Source organism: Salvelinus sp. IW2-2015, unplaced genomic scaffold, assembly GCF_002910315.2.
Source record: "Salvelinus sp. IW2-2015 unplaced genomic scaffold, ASM291031v2 Un_scaffold4071, whole genome shotgun sequence".
NCBI classification, from domain to species: Eukaryota; Metazoa; Chordata; class Actinopteri; order Salmoniformes; family Salmonidae; genus Salvelinus; species Salvelinus sp. IW2-2015.
Window position 1 is genome coordinate 10,615 of NW_019945343.1, and position 13,763 is coordinate 24,377.

The 13,763-nt window shown below is 44.9% G+C and overlaps 1 protein-coding gene across 1 annotated transcript in view; it reads left to right on the plus strand.

Annotated features, from left to right (window-relative positions):
- The first annotated feature begins 741 nt into the window (after window positions 1–741).
- The window catches only part of LOC112076832 (ADAMTS-like protein 5), a 40,479-nt gene continuing 27,457 nt past the window's right edge, over window positions 742–13,763 (plus strand). Inside the window, 7 exon segments of the mRNA XM_070441472.1 lie at window positions 742–795; window positions 4,323–4,400; window positions 4,403–4,435; window positions 9,911–10,071; window positions 10,671–10,731; window positions 11,980–12,085; window positions 12,552–12,679. Coding sequence (XP_070297573.1) covers window positions 742–795; window positions 4,323–4,400; window positions 4,403–4,435; window positions 9,911–10,071; window positions 10,671–10,731; window positions 11,980–12,085; window positions 12,552–12,679 — 621 coding nt within the window.

Here is a 13,763-nt window from a genome sequence, read left to right on the forward strand (position 1 = left end):
TCATACACATTGAAAAGAGAGTATCTCCACACATATCCAGATGGAGCACGGCAGTCATTCAAATAAATTAACATGACTAAAGAACGAAGGGAACTGTACAGCAAGGAGGCTGGTGGGGGAGCTTTAGAGGACGTGTTCATTGTAATGGCTGGAATAGAGGGGCTCCATTCTATTGATTATAGGAGGAACGTTTTGAAGGACATGGTCCATGTTTACAATGTGTTTGGCCCTATTCTATTGATTATAGGAGAAACGTTTGAAGGACATGGTCCTTTATCAGCAGTATCATGTGTAAGCAGCCATAGGCTGAATAGTATACCTACCATGAAATTGATTGACCTACATGTATAAATTAAGGTTAAATAGGTAGGTAGCTGGCACACACACAAGTTGTTTATTTTGACTGAATTAGCGTTTCTAGGGCATTGGGAAAACATACCCATTAACACATCCGCATGGGTACACACACGCAATAATCCACTCAGTTCTTACATTTGAGAATAGTTGTGTGTTACAGTCAGGGGTGGTGGGAGGTGGCTGAACCCTGGTGGTGCTGTGGGAGAGAGCGTTAATGATGATGATGGTGGGAGGTGGCTGAACCTGGTGGTGCTGTGGGAGAGAGAGTTAATGATGATGGTGGTGGGAGGTGGCTAAACCCTGGTGGTGCTGTGGGAAAGAGTTAATGGTGATGTGGTGGGAGGTGGCTGAACCCTGGTGGTGCTGGTGGAGAGAGAGTTAATGATGGTGGAGCTGGCTGAAACCCTGGTGCTGCTGTGGGAGAGAGAGTTAATGATGGTGGGAGGGGTGGCTGAACCCTGGTGGTGCTGTGGAAGGAGAGTTAATGATGATGGTGGTGGGAGGTGGCGAACCCTGGTGGTGCTGTGGGAGAGAGCGTTAAGTGATGGTGGGAGGTGGCTGACCCCTGGTGGTGCTGTGGAGAGAGGAGTTAATGATGATGATGGTGGGAGGTGGCTGAACCCTGGTGTGCTGTGGGAGAGAGCGTTAATGATGGTGGGAGGTGGCTGAACCCTGTGGTGCTGTGGGAGAGAGAGTTAATGATGATGATGGTGGGTGGTTGTGGACTTTGGTTTTTGCCCTGCCCCCAGGGCCCCAGTGGCATGGCGCTTGTTTGTTGTTATTATCAGTGACCCCTAGAGCCGGGGCTCCTTTGTTAAGCGAGGCCTGAATTGTTCATCTCTCTGTAGGTGATGGCTTTGTTATGGATTTAATGGCTCTTTTCTGGACTTTTATAATTAGCGGGTATCGGCCTATCTGCTCTGCATGCATTATTTGGTGTTTTATGTTGTACACTGAGGATATTTTGCAGAATTCTGCATGCAGAGTCTCAATTTGGTGTTTGTCCCATTTTATGAATTATTGGTTGGTGAGCGGACCCCAGACCTCACAACCATAAAGGGCAATGGGTTCTATAACTGATATTTTAAGTATTTTTGCCAGATCCTAACTGGTATGTCAAATTTGATGTTCCTTTTGATGGCATAGAATGCCCTTCTTGCCATGTGTCTCAGATCGTTCAGAGCTTTGTGGAAGTTACCTGTGGTGCTGATGTTTAGGCCAAGGTATGTATAGTTTGTGTGCTCGAGGACAACGGTGTCTAGATGGAATTTGTATTTGTGGTCCTGGCGACTGGACCTTTTTTGGAATATCATTATTTTGGTCTTACAGAGATTTACTGTCAGGGCCCAGGTCTGTCAGAATCGGTGCAGAAGATCAAGGCCCTTCTTGGTTGGTGACAGAAGCACCAGATCATCAGCAAACAGTAGACATATGACTTCAGATTCTAGTAGGGTGAGGCCGGGTGCTCAGACTTTTCTAATGCCCTCGCCAATTCGTTTATATATATGTTGAAGAGGGTGGGGCTTAGCTGCATCCCTGTCTCACCCACGGCCCTGTGGGAAGAAATGTGTGTGTTTTTTGCCTATTTTAACCGCACACTTGTTGTTTGTGTACATGAATTTCATAATGTTGTATGTTTTCCCCCCAACACCACTTTCCATCAATTTGTATAGCAGACCTTCATGCCAAATTGAGTCAAAGGCTTTTTTGAAATCAACAAAATATGAGGAGACTTTGCCTTTGTTTTGGTTTGTTTGTTTGTCAATTAGGGTGTGCAGCGTGAATACGTGGTCTGTCGTTTGTTAATTTGGTAAAAAGCCAATTGACATTTGCTCAGTACATTGTTTTCACTGAAGAAATGTATGAGTCTGCTGTTAATGATAATGCAGAGGCTTTTCCCAAGGTTGCTGTTGACGCATGTCCCACGGTAGTTATTGGGGTCAATTTGTCTCCACTTTTGTGGATTGGGGTTATCAGTCCTTGGTTCCAAATATTGGGGAAGATTCCAGAGCTAAGGATGATGTTAACACATTTAAGTATAGCCAATTGAAATTTGTTTTCTGTATATTTTATAATTTCATCGAGGATACCATCAACACCACATGCCTTTTTGGTTGGAGGGTTTTTATTTTGTCCTGTAGTTCATTCAAGGTAATTGGAGAATCCAGTGGGTTCTGGTAGTCTTTAATAGTTAATTCTAATATTTGTATTTGATCATGTATATGTTTTGCTCTTTGTTATAGAGCCAAAAAGAATGGAGAGTGGTTTACCCATACATCTCCATTTGGATAAATAATTCTTTGTGTTGTGTTTACTGTTTTCTAATTTCCCAGAAGTGGTTAGAGTCTATCGATTCTTCAATTACATTGAGCTGATTTCTGACGTGTTGTTCCTTCTTTTTCCGTAGTGTATTTCTGTATTGTTTTAGTGATTCACCATAGTGAGGTGTAGACTCAGGTTTTCTGGGTCTCTATGTTTTTGGTTGGACAGGTTTCTCAATTTCTTTCTTAGGTTTTACATTCTTCATCAAACCATTTGTCATTGTTGTTCATTTTCTTCGGTTTTCTGTTTTGAATTTTTTGATTAGATAGGGAAGCTGAGAGGTCAAATATACTGTTAACATTTTCTACTGACAAATTTACACCTTCACTATTACAGTGGAACGTTTTGTCCAGGAAGTTGTCTAGAAGGGATTGGGATTGTGTTGCCTAATTGTTTTTGGTAGGTGTCCACACTACATTCCTTCCATCTATAGCATTTCTTAATATTACTGAGTTCCTTTGGCTTTATTGCCTCATGATTGAGTATTGCTCTGTTCATTTTGCTTTGATCTGATAGGGGTGTCAATGGGCTGAACGCTCTGAGAGACTCTGGGTTTAGGTCAGTGAAAAGTAGTCTACAGTACTACTATTGCCAAGAGATGAGCTGTAGGTGTACCTACCATAGGAGTCCCCTCAAAGCCTACCATTGACTATGTACATACCCAGCATGTGACAGATCTGCAGGAGTTGGGACCCGTGTTTGTTGGTTATGTTGTCATAGGGGCATATGGGGGAGGGAATGCTGTCACTTCCAGGCAGGTGTTTGTCCCCCTGTGTGCTGAGGGTGTCAGGTTCTTGTCCGGTTCTGGCATTTAGGTCGCCACAGACTCTGGCCTTCATCTGCCTGCTGGTCCAGCCGCCTGACTGTCTCTCTCTCTCTCGATGGGTCTCTCTCTCTCTCTCGATGGGTCTGTCTTGCTTCTCTCTTCTCTCATTGTCTCCCAATGAGTCTCTCTCTCTCATTGTCTCCCGATGGGTCTCTCTCTCTCTCTCAATGGGTCTGTCTTGCTTCTCTCTCTCTCTCATTGTCTCCCAATGGGTCTCTCGCTCTCATTGTCTCCCAATGGGTTTTCTCGCTCTCTCTCTCTGTCCCACTTTCTATCTGTTTGTCTGTCGTCTGTCTTTCTCTCTCTCTCTCTTTTGCTTGCTATTCCATCTGGCCTGTCATGTCTGCCCACAAGATGGATATCTCCACTACAAATGTACCACTCTACATCTCCAAAGGTGCACTTGGGCTAGTGCCATTCACATATGCACAGCATCAGGAATCTTAAAACATATAGCTTGAATTTAATAATTTACCTGATTTCTTTGTCCTTCTGTCTCTGTATCTCTGTCTTTCTCTCTGTGTCTCTGTCTTGAACTCAGTGAGGATATCTCTTTCTGTCTCTGTCTCTGTCTCTCTGTCTCTGTTTTTTAACTTCTGTAAGTGAGGATTTGTCAATAAAGACCATAAAAAATCTCCCTTCTCTCTCTCCCTCCTCCCCACTCTTCTCTCTTTGTCTTTCACTTTCCCTCTCTCTCACCTCCCTCTCTCACTGTCCCCCCTCATTTCTCTCTCTCTCTCTCTGATTTAATCGGGGTTGTTTATCGATGTGATGGTGTGATTGGTATGGAGAAAAGCTGGGTGCGTAACTGACTGAGGTGGTTTATTGTCTCTCTGTCTCCAGGAGGTTGTCTCTCTGCCAGGCTCTGACCTTCATCTGCCTGCTGGTCTCTGCCGTCTGCCCTGTGTCTGCCTGTCCTCCCAGCCCAGCGTAAGTTAGTTCTGTCCTCTTCACTCCCTTCTCCAGCCCACCTCATTAACACTGATAGACATGTCCACAGCGCCTGCTGAGGGCTGGGTTTCACATCGCTAAAGAAGTTTCTTATTTCTTTCCACAGCCCTGCTGCACAGCCGCGAGAGAGTAAACATTTTTACACTATATGTGTGAACGAACAGAATTAGTCAAATTAAGCACTTAACTGTTCTGCGAGTGTGTGATTTTCATGTTGTCAAGATAACACTACTAAATAATGAATATTAACACTTTCGCTAGGAAAGCTTTTGGAAACCTCAGACAAGAATGTTTGGATTCACCTCAACACCTACTGACTGGATGCCCATAGTTTTGAGTCAGTTCATGAAAGTCCACACAATGCTACATTAATGGGACATTTCCAATCATCCCCCTGAAATGGCTGACGTGAAATGGAATTGAACCCATCCTGGCTGGACGCTTTATAAACTCACAYGCCCCATTCAGTAGCCTGCTCCCAGATCTGTTTGTGCGGTCTTGCCAACTCCTATTGGCTTGACAATGACCATAGGAGTTGGCAAGACAGCAGAAACAGGTCTGAGAACAGGGCCTGATTAGTCTGATGCTCTAATCTGTGTGAAGAAGTTTGCGTATCAAATGGCACCCTATTCCCTATATAGTGCACTACCAACCCTAACCCTATGGGCCCTGGTCAAAAGTGTTTCCCTGAGGAAAATCCAGGTCATTTAGATAATATAGAAATCAAAGTGCTCCAACTAGTATCAGATGTGATGAGGGGTCCTGCTGGCACGGCTATTGAGGTTCTGWGGTTCTGGAAGAAAGGAGCTGATTGGAATGTTTGTGTAGCGTTTAGCCTGCTAATGGAGGCGGGGACGGCGGCATGTTCCTATAGGGCTGGTAGTTGCTCTCCATCTCTKTCCCATCTGGGCATGCTCTAATTGCTGCGTTGCCCCTTGCTTCTCCTTCAAGCGGAACGGCCATCTTTCATCACTGTTTGTCTGGTTGCCAGGGAGAGCCTGAGGGTAAGGAGGCTTTCTTGACACACGTACACACACCCCTCACACTCCCCCACACACACACCTCCTCCTGACATCCCAAATAGCCCTCTGTCCTCTCCCCCCTTAAACAAACCTGTGTTTTTATTAACATGACTTTCTCTTGGAATTCCATCCAGTCCTTCCGTTCTGTCCCTCCGTCAGAGACGTCAAAGCCAAATGCCTTCCTCTCTAGTTTCCCTCAGAACATTGACACACAGACAGACCGGTTTAAAATGCTGTCCCCACTAAATGTGGCAGCAAAACTGAACTTGAGGTTGAATTTACAGCCTTGTTAACACCATCTGTTGGTCCTGGACTCTTTCCTTCCTTCTTTCACTCTTACTCTCTCTCACTCACTCTTCTCGCTCACTCACTCGCTCACTCACTCACTCACTCACTCACTCACTCACTCACTCACTCACTCACTCACTCACTCACTCACTCACTCACTCACTCACTCACTCACATCACTCACACACACACACACACACATACAACACTATCCTCAGGTGGCTGAGACAGTCAACCATTGCCCAGCCATGTCCGTTAACCCTCAGCCAATCATCAGTGTCATTCCTCTGACTGGGTTATAGGGAAAAGGGGAGTGATCAAATGTAGTACTTTACAGGTTTTTGTCCGACTAAGTTAGGCATGTGCCAAACTCTTGAAGTCAACTAAGGCGAAATCATGTCATGGGCGGGATCTGAAACCGGCTCACCCACGGTAGAGACCAAAGTCTCAAATCAAAGTTTATTGGTCGCATATTTATAGAGGTTGCAGCTAAATGCTTAATAACAATGCAGTACATGTCAAACAAGTACACAAATAATAAACAAGATATAACAAATAAATAAAAAACACAACAGGAAATCAAGATTATAGAGTATTTTGTTTAGATCATTTAATAAAAAAAATTATTACTAAATACATTTTAATCCCACTTTAACACAACAAAATTTGGAAAAATGGAGGGGTATGAATACTTTCTGAAGGCACTGTAGATGTATGTGAATGATGTGTGTAGACAATATGGACAGTATGTGAATAGAAAAGTGTGCACATCACTAGTTATATAGGATGAGCCATGACTAGAATACACTATATACATGTTCATTGGGTAAAACAGTATGTAACATTATTAAAGTGACCAGTGTCAATGACTCTATGTACATAGGGCAGTGATCTCTAAGTGTGGGTAGAGTACCCGGTGGTAGCCGGCTAGTGACCTGTCTGAGGGTCAGGGCAGAGTACTGGGCTGAGGCCGGCCAGTAGTGACTGTGTCTCTCAGTCCCAGATTTGATGGTCCCAGTCTCTTGATGCACCTGTACTGTCTCCTCCTTGTAGATGGTAGCGGGGTGAACAGGCCGTGTCTCGGGGGGCTGAGGTCCTTGATCTTCTTGGCCTTCCTGTGACACCGGGTGCTGTAGATGTCCTGCAGAGGCAGGCAATGTGCCCCTGATGAAGCATTGGGCTGACTACACCACCCTCTGCGAGAGCCCTGCAGTTGCGGGCGATGCGATTGCTGTACCAGGCGGTGATACAGCCCGACAGGATGCTCTCAATGGTGCAAGTTTGTGAGGGTCTTAGGGGCCAAGCCGAATTTCTTCAGCCTCCTGATGTTGAAGAGGCGCTGTTGCGCCTTCTTCACCACACTGTCTGTGTGAAGGGACCATTTCAGGTCACCAGTGATGTGCACGCCGAGGAACATGAAACGTTTTACCCTCTCCGTCGATGGTGGTGTGCTCTCTMTGCTGTCTCCTGTAGTCTACGATCAGCTCCTTTATTTTGTTGACGTTGAGGGAGAGGTTATTTTCCTGGCACCACTCCACCAGCGCTCTCACCTCCTCCCTGTTGGCGGTCTCGTCATTGTTGGTAATCAGGCCTACCACTGTTGTGTTGTCAGCAAACTTGATGATTGAGTTGGAGACCTGCCTGGCCACACACTCATGGGTGAACAGGGAGTACACGTCATAGACTTGACATTGATTTTGAAGTCGCAGGCAGGGCCACTTCATCACGAGACCATGAACCTGCGGCGTGTTGCTACACACAGGTGCTGGGCAAAACTGCACGATGTATAAAGAAAGGCCAGCACACTGTATAATGCTGCTCCCCTGTGCTTTATCCATYCACTATGTTACACAAACAACAATTCACCTTTGTGGAAGTCTTTATTCTCTTACCTTAACTCTTACCAGAGTCTTACCTGAGTCATTCAGATGCATCAAAATTATACACTTGAAAAACAACAATCTACCTTGATAACTACCATAGATACCAATAATATTATTTMGTCTTCATAAAGGTGTGAATAGAAATGGTGTGAATGACGTTTTGTATCTGCTTCATATTCTGTATGAGTAGGACTGTTGATCCACGATGTCCTGTCCATGTACGAATATTCCATCTACAAGGCAAAACTGATCCTAGATCAGCATAGTTCTGTTCTCCTGAATCTTCTCTGGGATTAGTTTATGCTCATGTTCCTACAGCCACAAATCCACAATCTAGTCTAACATCTAAGTAAACCTAGTGCTAATTTAGTCTTACCCTTTTTGAATCCCAATGAATAAGATTACATAGACGGGGGACCTGATCCTAGATCAGCACTCCTACCTGAGACCTCCATCCATCTTCTGGTCCAGGTCAACATGATTACTATAAGCCACTCTGAGAGCGTTCAATTCAGAGGTCTTGTGGTTAGACATCCACCTTTTTAAATGTATTTTATATTTACCCTTTATTTAACTAGGCAAGTCAGTTAAGAACAAATTCTTATTTACAATGACGGCCTACCCGCCAACCCATACGACGCTGGCCAATTGTGTGCCGCCCTATGGGACTCCAATCACGGACAGATGTGACAGCCTGGATTCGAACCAGGGACTTTTGCACTGAGATGCAGTGCCTAGAGTCCAAGAAGAGATTGAGATTGGAAGGCTGTGGTTTGTTTCCTGGTCGAGTCTACCAAAGACTCTAAAAACGGGGTCTCTCTGCTTGGCACACAGCAGTAGGGAGATAGTTTGGGGGTAAGCCCTGCGACGACTAGCATAGCATCCTGTCAAGGGTGTACATCAAGCTGCCTCACACTACAGAAATAGGAGAAATAGTCCTATGGGCTGTTTTGGCTCGGACAAAGATGACTTATTTACTCTGTAGAAGTGAAGGGGATTCCTGATTCACTGTACCTTACCTTCAATCACCTCTCCCGGAATAGAATGAGGGATAAGGGGAAAATAAAGGGGATTGGGGGATGTTCGGAAAGGTCAGAGGTTGTTTTCATTAATCTAGTATGCCGCCAATCTCCACTCTATCGATGCTAATTAAACTGGCGGTGGGGGTAACCCCGGATCACCCTGCCATGGACCAATGATGGCGTGTGGAATGTAGTCCTCAGACTAGTCACTCCTGAACTTAACGGGAAATCTGACTCTGGGTTATAAAGAGTCAGACTTTGGGGACGATTTCCAATAACTACTTGGTCCTTATAGGATCCCCTCATTGACCTGAAAATACCTGATTAGTATACAAAAAATTATGGCCTAAACCCACCAGGGCTAGGGCTCTCAGAGAGATAGGTGGGAATATAACCATTATGCTTACAGCTGTTGTTCTTATTAACCGTTAGTTCTCTCATCATTTTGCTGTTTCGGTGTGGTTTATGTGATGGAGGATGAAGTTTTTATATACAGCACTAAACACAGCTGTCCCCAGGTTGATCTGACAGGTAGCAGGTGTGTGATACAAACACACACACACACACACACACACAACACACCACACACACACACACACACACACAACACACAACCCCAACACCATCACACATAGGTATTTACCTCACTATACCTCGCTTTCACCCTCCTCCTCTCACTCACACACACACACACACACACACACACACACACACACACACACACCACACCAACACACAGTGTATATGTTAAATACTTATCCAGGCATTGTAAGATCTGATATGCGTCTGCAATGTAGTCGGGCATGAACTCCACTTATGAATATGGGCCAGAGCTACACATGGGGAGAGAGTTGTTTGATTTATTCTGGCAATACATGTTCATGCTCAATCATTTGGAATGAATGTACTGCTTTAATCATATAATGTGAGTGGTATAAAGGAAACTGATTTGACTGTTGTCTAAGTGTATTGTTGAATGACCAAATCAATCAGTCAATCGTTCAATCCAAAGGTGACGGATCTTTAAGGAATCATAATTGGGGCCTGAGAATCCATTCTGCAACCAATAAGCTAATGGCCTTGGCCCTTTGGAATCAATTCTGTAGGAATCAATGAATACATCAGTGTATGCGAGAGTGCTGTTTGTAATGTATGTGAACCATTAGAAATATATCAATAGACAGTCTAGTATACTTTACGTCAATAAATGATGTTGACCTCTGACCTTCTGTGTCTCAGTCTTCCTGGGTGTCTGCGTGGGGTCCTTCAGAGAGTCGTTCAGCGCGTGCSCGACGACAGCTGCACTACAGGAACGAATGGGCCTCGTGGAATGGCTGGTCCGTGTGCTCGCGCTCYTGTGGGGGAGGGGCCTCTGTGCGTACACGCACCTGCATCACCAGGTAAGAACCAGGGATGGTCCAATCACAACAGAGACCTGTTTCAAACAGGTTAATCCTCAAAAAATGTCAGTGAATGTTTTTGTATGCTGCRTTCTCTGTATTTGCTGTGGTCTATCTAGTAATAAAACATGAACACAATGACTACCACAAACTTTCCCATTCAAGTCAGATTTCTGTAATGGGATGACCAGTGGCCTTATTTAGTGTGGCCATAAGTGTACAGTCTTAAACTAAAAGTGCATTATCKTAAWTTTCACAATTTCACAGTATTATTCCAACCTTATTTTGAGGAAATATAAAACATAGAAAAATCTAGTTTTTAACTGGACAGGGCCTTTAACATTTTGACCACAATGGCCCCAGTCAGATTTACTACTTCTCAAATAAAAACATTTGGCTGGAGGCTCATCCCTGTGTTCAGTAGGCTTACAGTAATCTCTGTTAAAGCAGAAGTAAAATCTCACGTAATTTGGTCAGCTGCGTGTTTAACTTTGGTGTTCATATATATTAGAAATGTTAATTTCCAGCAAATACCGAGTCTCCCCCCGTTGCAAAAGGAAACTCTCAGGCAAAGCCCCCCCCCCCCCCTTCTGTCCCAGGAACCCAGTTGGCGGACCATGTTCAGGAGACCCCAGACAATACAAGATCTGCAACACCAAGGTATGTGTCAACATGATGACATCACCACACAGAGAAACCAGTATGCTGTGTTTGCACATGTCTATCATGCCAAGACCTACTGGCCCAATACAACATCCAGAATATCATGCAGCCAACTGTGTGTCAAGCTTGTGTARGGCACGCAATGGAAAACGTTTTAYAACATTTTGGAAAGGAACARTTAAAGGAGCATTTTGTTTAGGATGAGTCCAGGAAGTCCKTTTAGTCTAATTAACAGGTCCCTGGTCTCATCTGTTGAAGTACCAACTCCTCTGACTCCTGCCATAGGCCTACATGACACGCTGGCAAGATAATGGATAAACACAACAGAACGAGGAGTTGGCTAAATCACAAACAGATCTGTAACCCTGCGTCAGCCTTGTGTGTATGACAGGAATTTGTAACCTATCATTTTGTCACTTGTTGCTTTTTTTTGGAGTTTGAGATTCCACTGTGTGTTACAATCTGGTTGTAAGTGTGACTTGTTGTCATGTGCTGTCTACTGCAGACCACCATTCACGCTTTGCCCCGAGACACAAGGGCTCGATTCCTGCTCCGCCCCAAAGTCACGTTCAACCCTTCATCATCCCTTTCTGCTTTCTGCCTTTCTTCACTGTCTAAGAATAACCAAACCCAAGGGGAAAATACATCTGTTCTCCTTAAAAAAAAAGTGTAATCAGAATCACAACTTTTGAATGATGGATTTCTATACAGAATGGTCGATGCAGACTTTCGTATTGATGTCAAACATTTTGAAACGATAAGCTAAGTGTGCTTCAGGGCTGATAACAAAGTTGGTTCAGTGAATGTGAACTATGCTGTTACTATATTTAACTAAGCAGGTATGCTGTCTGGGCGTGATCAGTTTCACTGAAAACATGAACCTGTCACTCCATTGTACACAAGTTGAGCTCCTGATACTATATGAACAGTACAAATACTTCTGAGTCCCATAAATAGATAGATACAACAGAGTTTTCATCTACACCCTCAGTGAATAGTATATTTTCATGGTATATAATCTTGAAGATATACCGTCCAAGACGTTGGTTTACTTGGAAGGTATACGGTGAGGGTCCTCTATGTCAGATGTATGGGTGTGTACATGTGTGTTTAGACAGTGAGTCAGTATTGGTTACAGTATATTAAACATATTAACATAAGGTGGTGAGGTGTGTTGAGGCATGCATGTGTGAGTGCATAGCACTGGGTAACCAGGTCTCTACTGTATGTATCTGTCTGCTGCAGGGGTGTGCTGGGGGCTCAGAGGACTTCAGGGAGATGCAGTGTTCTGCCTACAACGACAGACCGCTGGTGGCTGGAAACAGTTACAGATGGACCACCTTCCATGGAGGTCGGTGAGGCATGGTGTGTGTGTGTGTGTTTGTGTGCGTGTGCACACACTAAATGTGGCATGTGTCCATTGGGAAATCTGCTTGTCATTTGGCCACATCTGTATTATGAGTTCAGTCCATACTCTCCACTGACCTGTTTCACCCTTTCCCCTCTGCACCCTACCCCCACCACTACTCCCCCCCTTTCCTACCTCCTTCCCCGTTCTCCTACCTCATTTCATTCCCATCTGTCCTCCACCTGCAACTAGTTACCTCCTTCCATCAATTAAAATGTAGCGTTTTTTAAACCCTGTACTGCAGTACTACGGCTAAGAGATAATAGCCTAGAATAGCCAGTAACGTGACTAACCCAACTTTCTAGTAACTGTAATGTTTAGTCGTATGTGAGAGGTAATGTCTGTCCGTGAGGAGGTTGTTTATATGTGTATGTTTGCATTGTCTCGTAATACCACCTCCTAACCTAAGGTTCTAACCCGTGTGAGCTGAGCTGTCTGGCCCAGGGTCACAACTTCTACTACAACTTTGGTCGTGTCCTGGACGGCACTGCCTGCAGTAAAGAGCCTGGAGATGTGTGTGTCAACGGAAAATGCTTGGTGAGTGACAATTTTGTGTGTGTGTGTCCACTATGCAGAGAGGTGGTCTCACTATGTGTGTGTGTCAGGCAGTACCGGAATCGAAAGCACACACTCTCACTCTTGCATCCCCTTTCTCTCTGTCTGGACAGTATTGGGACTGTCTCTGTCTGGACAGTATTGGGACTGTCTCTGTCTGGACAGTATTGGGACTGTGTTGACCATTTCCTCTGGTTCCCTTAGGAGTAGTTTACTCATCCTGTGCGTTAGGACCAGAGTGCACTTCAGTAATAGGGTTCTCTCATCCCCCCACACACAACCTCAGTAATAGGGTTCTCTCATCCCCCCCCCACAACACACACCTCAGTAATAGGGTTCTCTCATCCCCCACACACACCTCAGTAATAGGGTTCTCTCATCCCCCACACACACCTCAGTAATAGGGTTTCTCTCATCCCCACAACACACCTCAGTAATAGGGTTCTCTCATCCCCCCCACACACACACCTCAGTAATAGGGTTCTCTCATCCCCCCCACACACACCACCTCAGTAATAGGGTTCTCTCATCCCCCACACACACCTCAGTAATAGGGTTCTCTCATCCCCCCCCACACACACACCTCAGTAATAGGGTTCTCTCATCCCCCCCAACACAACACCTCAGTAATAGGGTTCTCTCATCCCCCACACACACCTCAGTAATAGGGTTTCCTCATCCCCACACACACCTCAGTAATAGGGTTCTCTCATCCCCCACACACACTCCAGCAGATGGAGATGATTGGAAATTAAATTCTCTCCCCTGAGGTTGAGGCTTTGGTCATTAGTACATTATGGTCCTCTATCAAAACGTCTGTCTCTGTCTGTCTGTCTGTCTGTCTGTCTGTCTGTCTGTCTGTCTGTCTGTCTGTCTGTCTGTCTGTCTGTCTGTCTGTCTGTCTGTCTGTCTGTCTGTCTGTCTGTCTGTCTGTCTGTCTGTCTGCGTCTGCGTCTGCGTCTGCGTCTGCGTCTGCGTCTGCAGAGAAGTGTAGGAGTGTGAACATTAGCATGTTGGTCTTTATGTCTGTGTGTGTGCTTATATGTCTTTGTGTGAGTTGAATGTG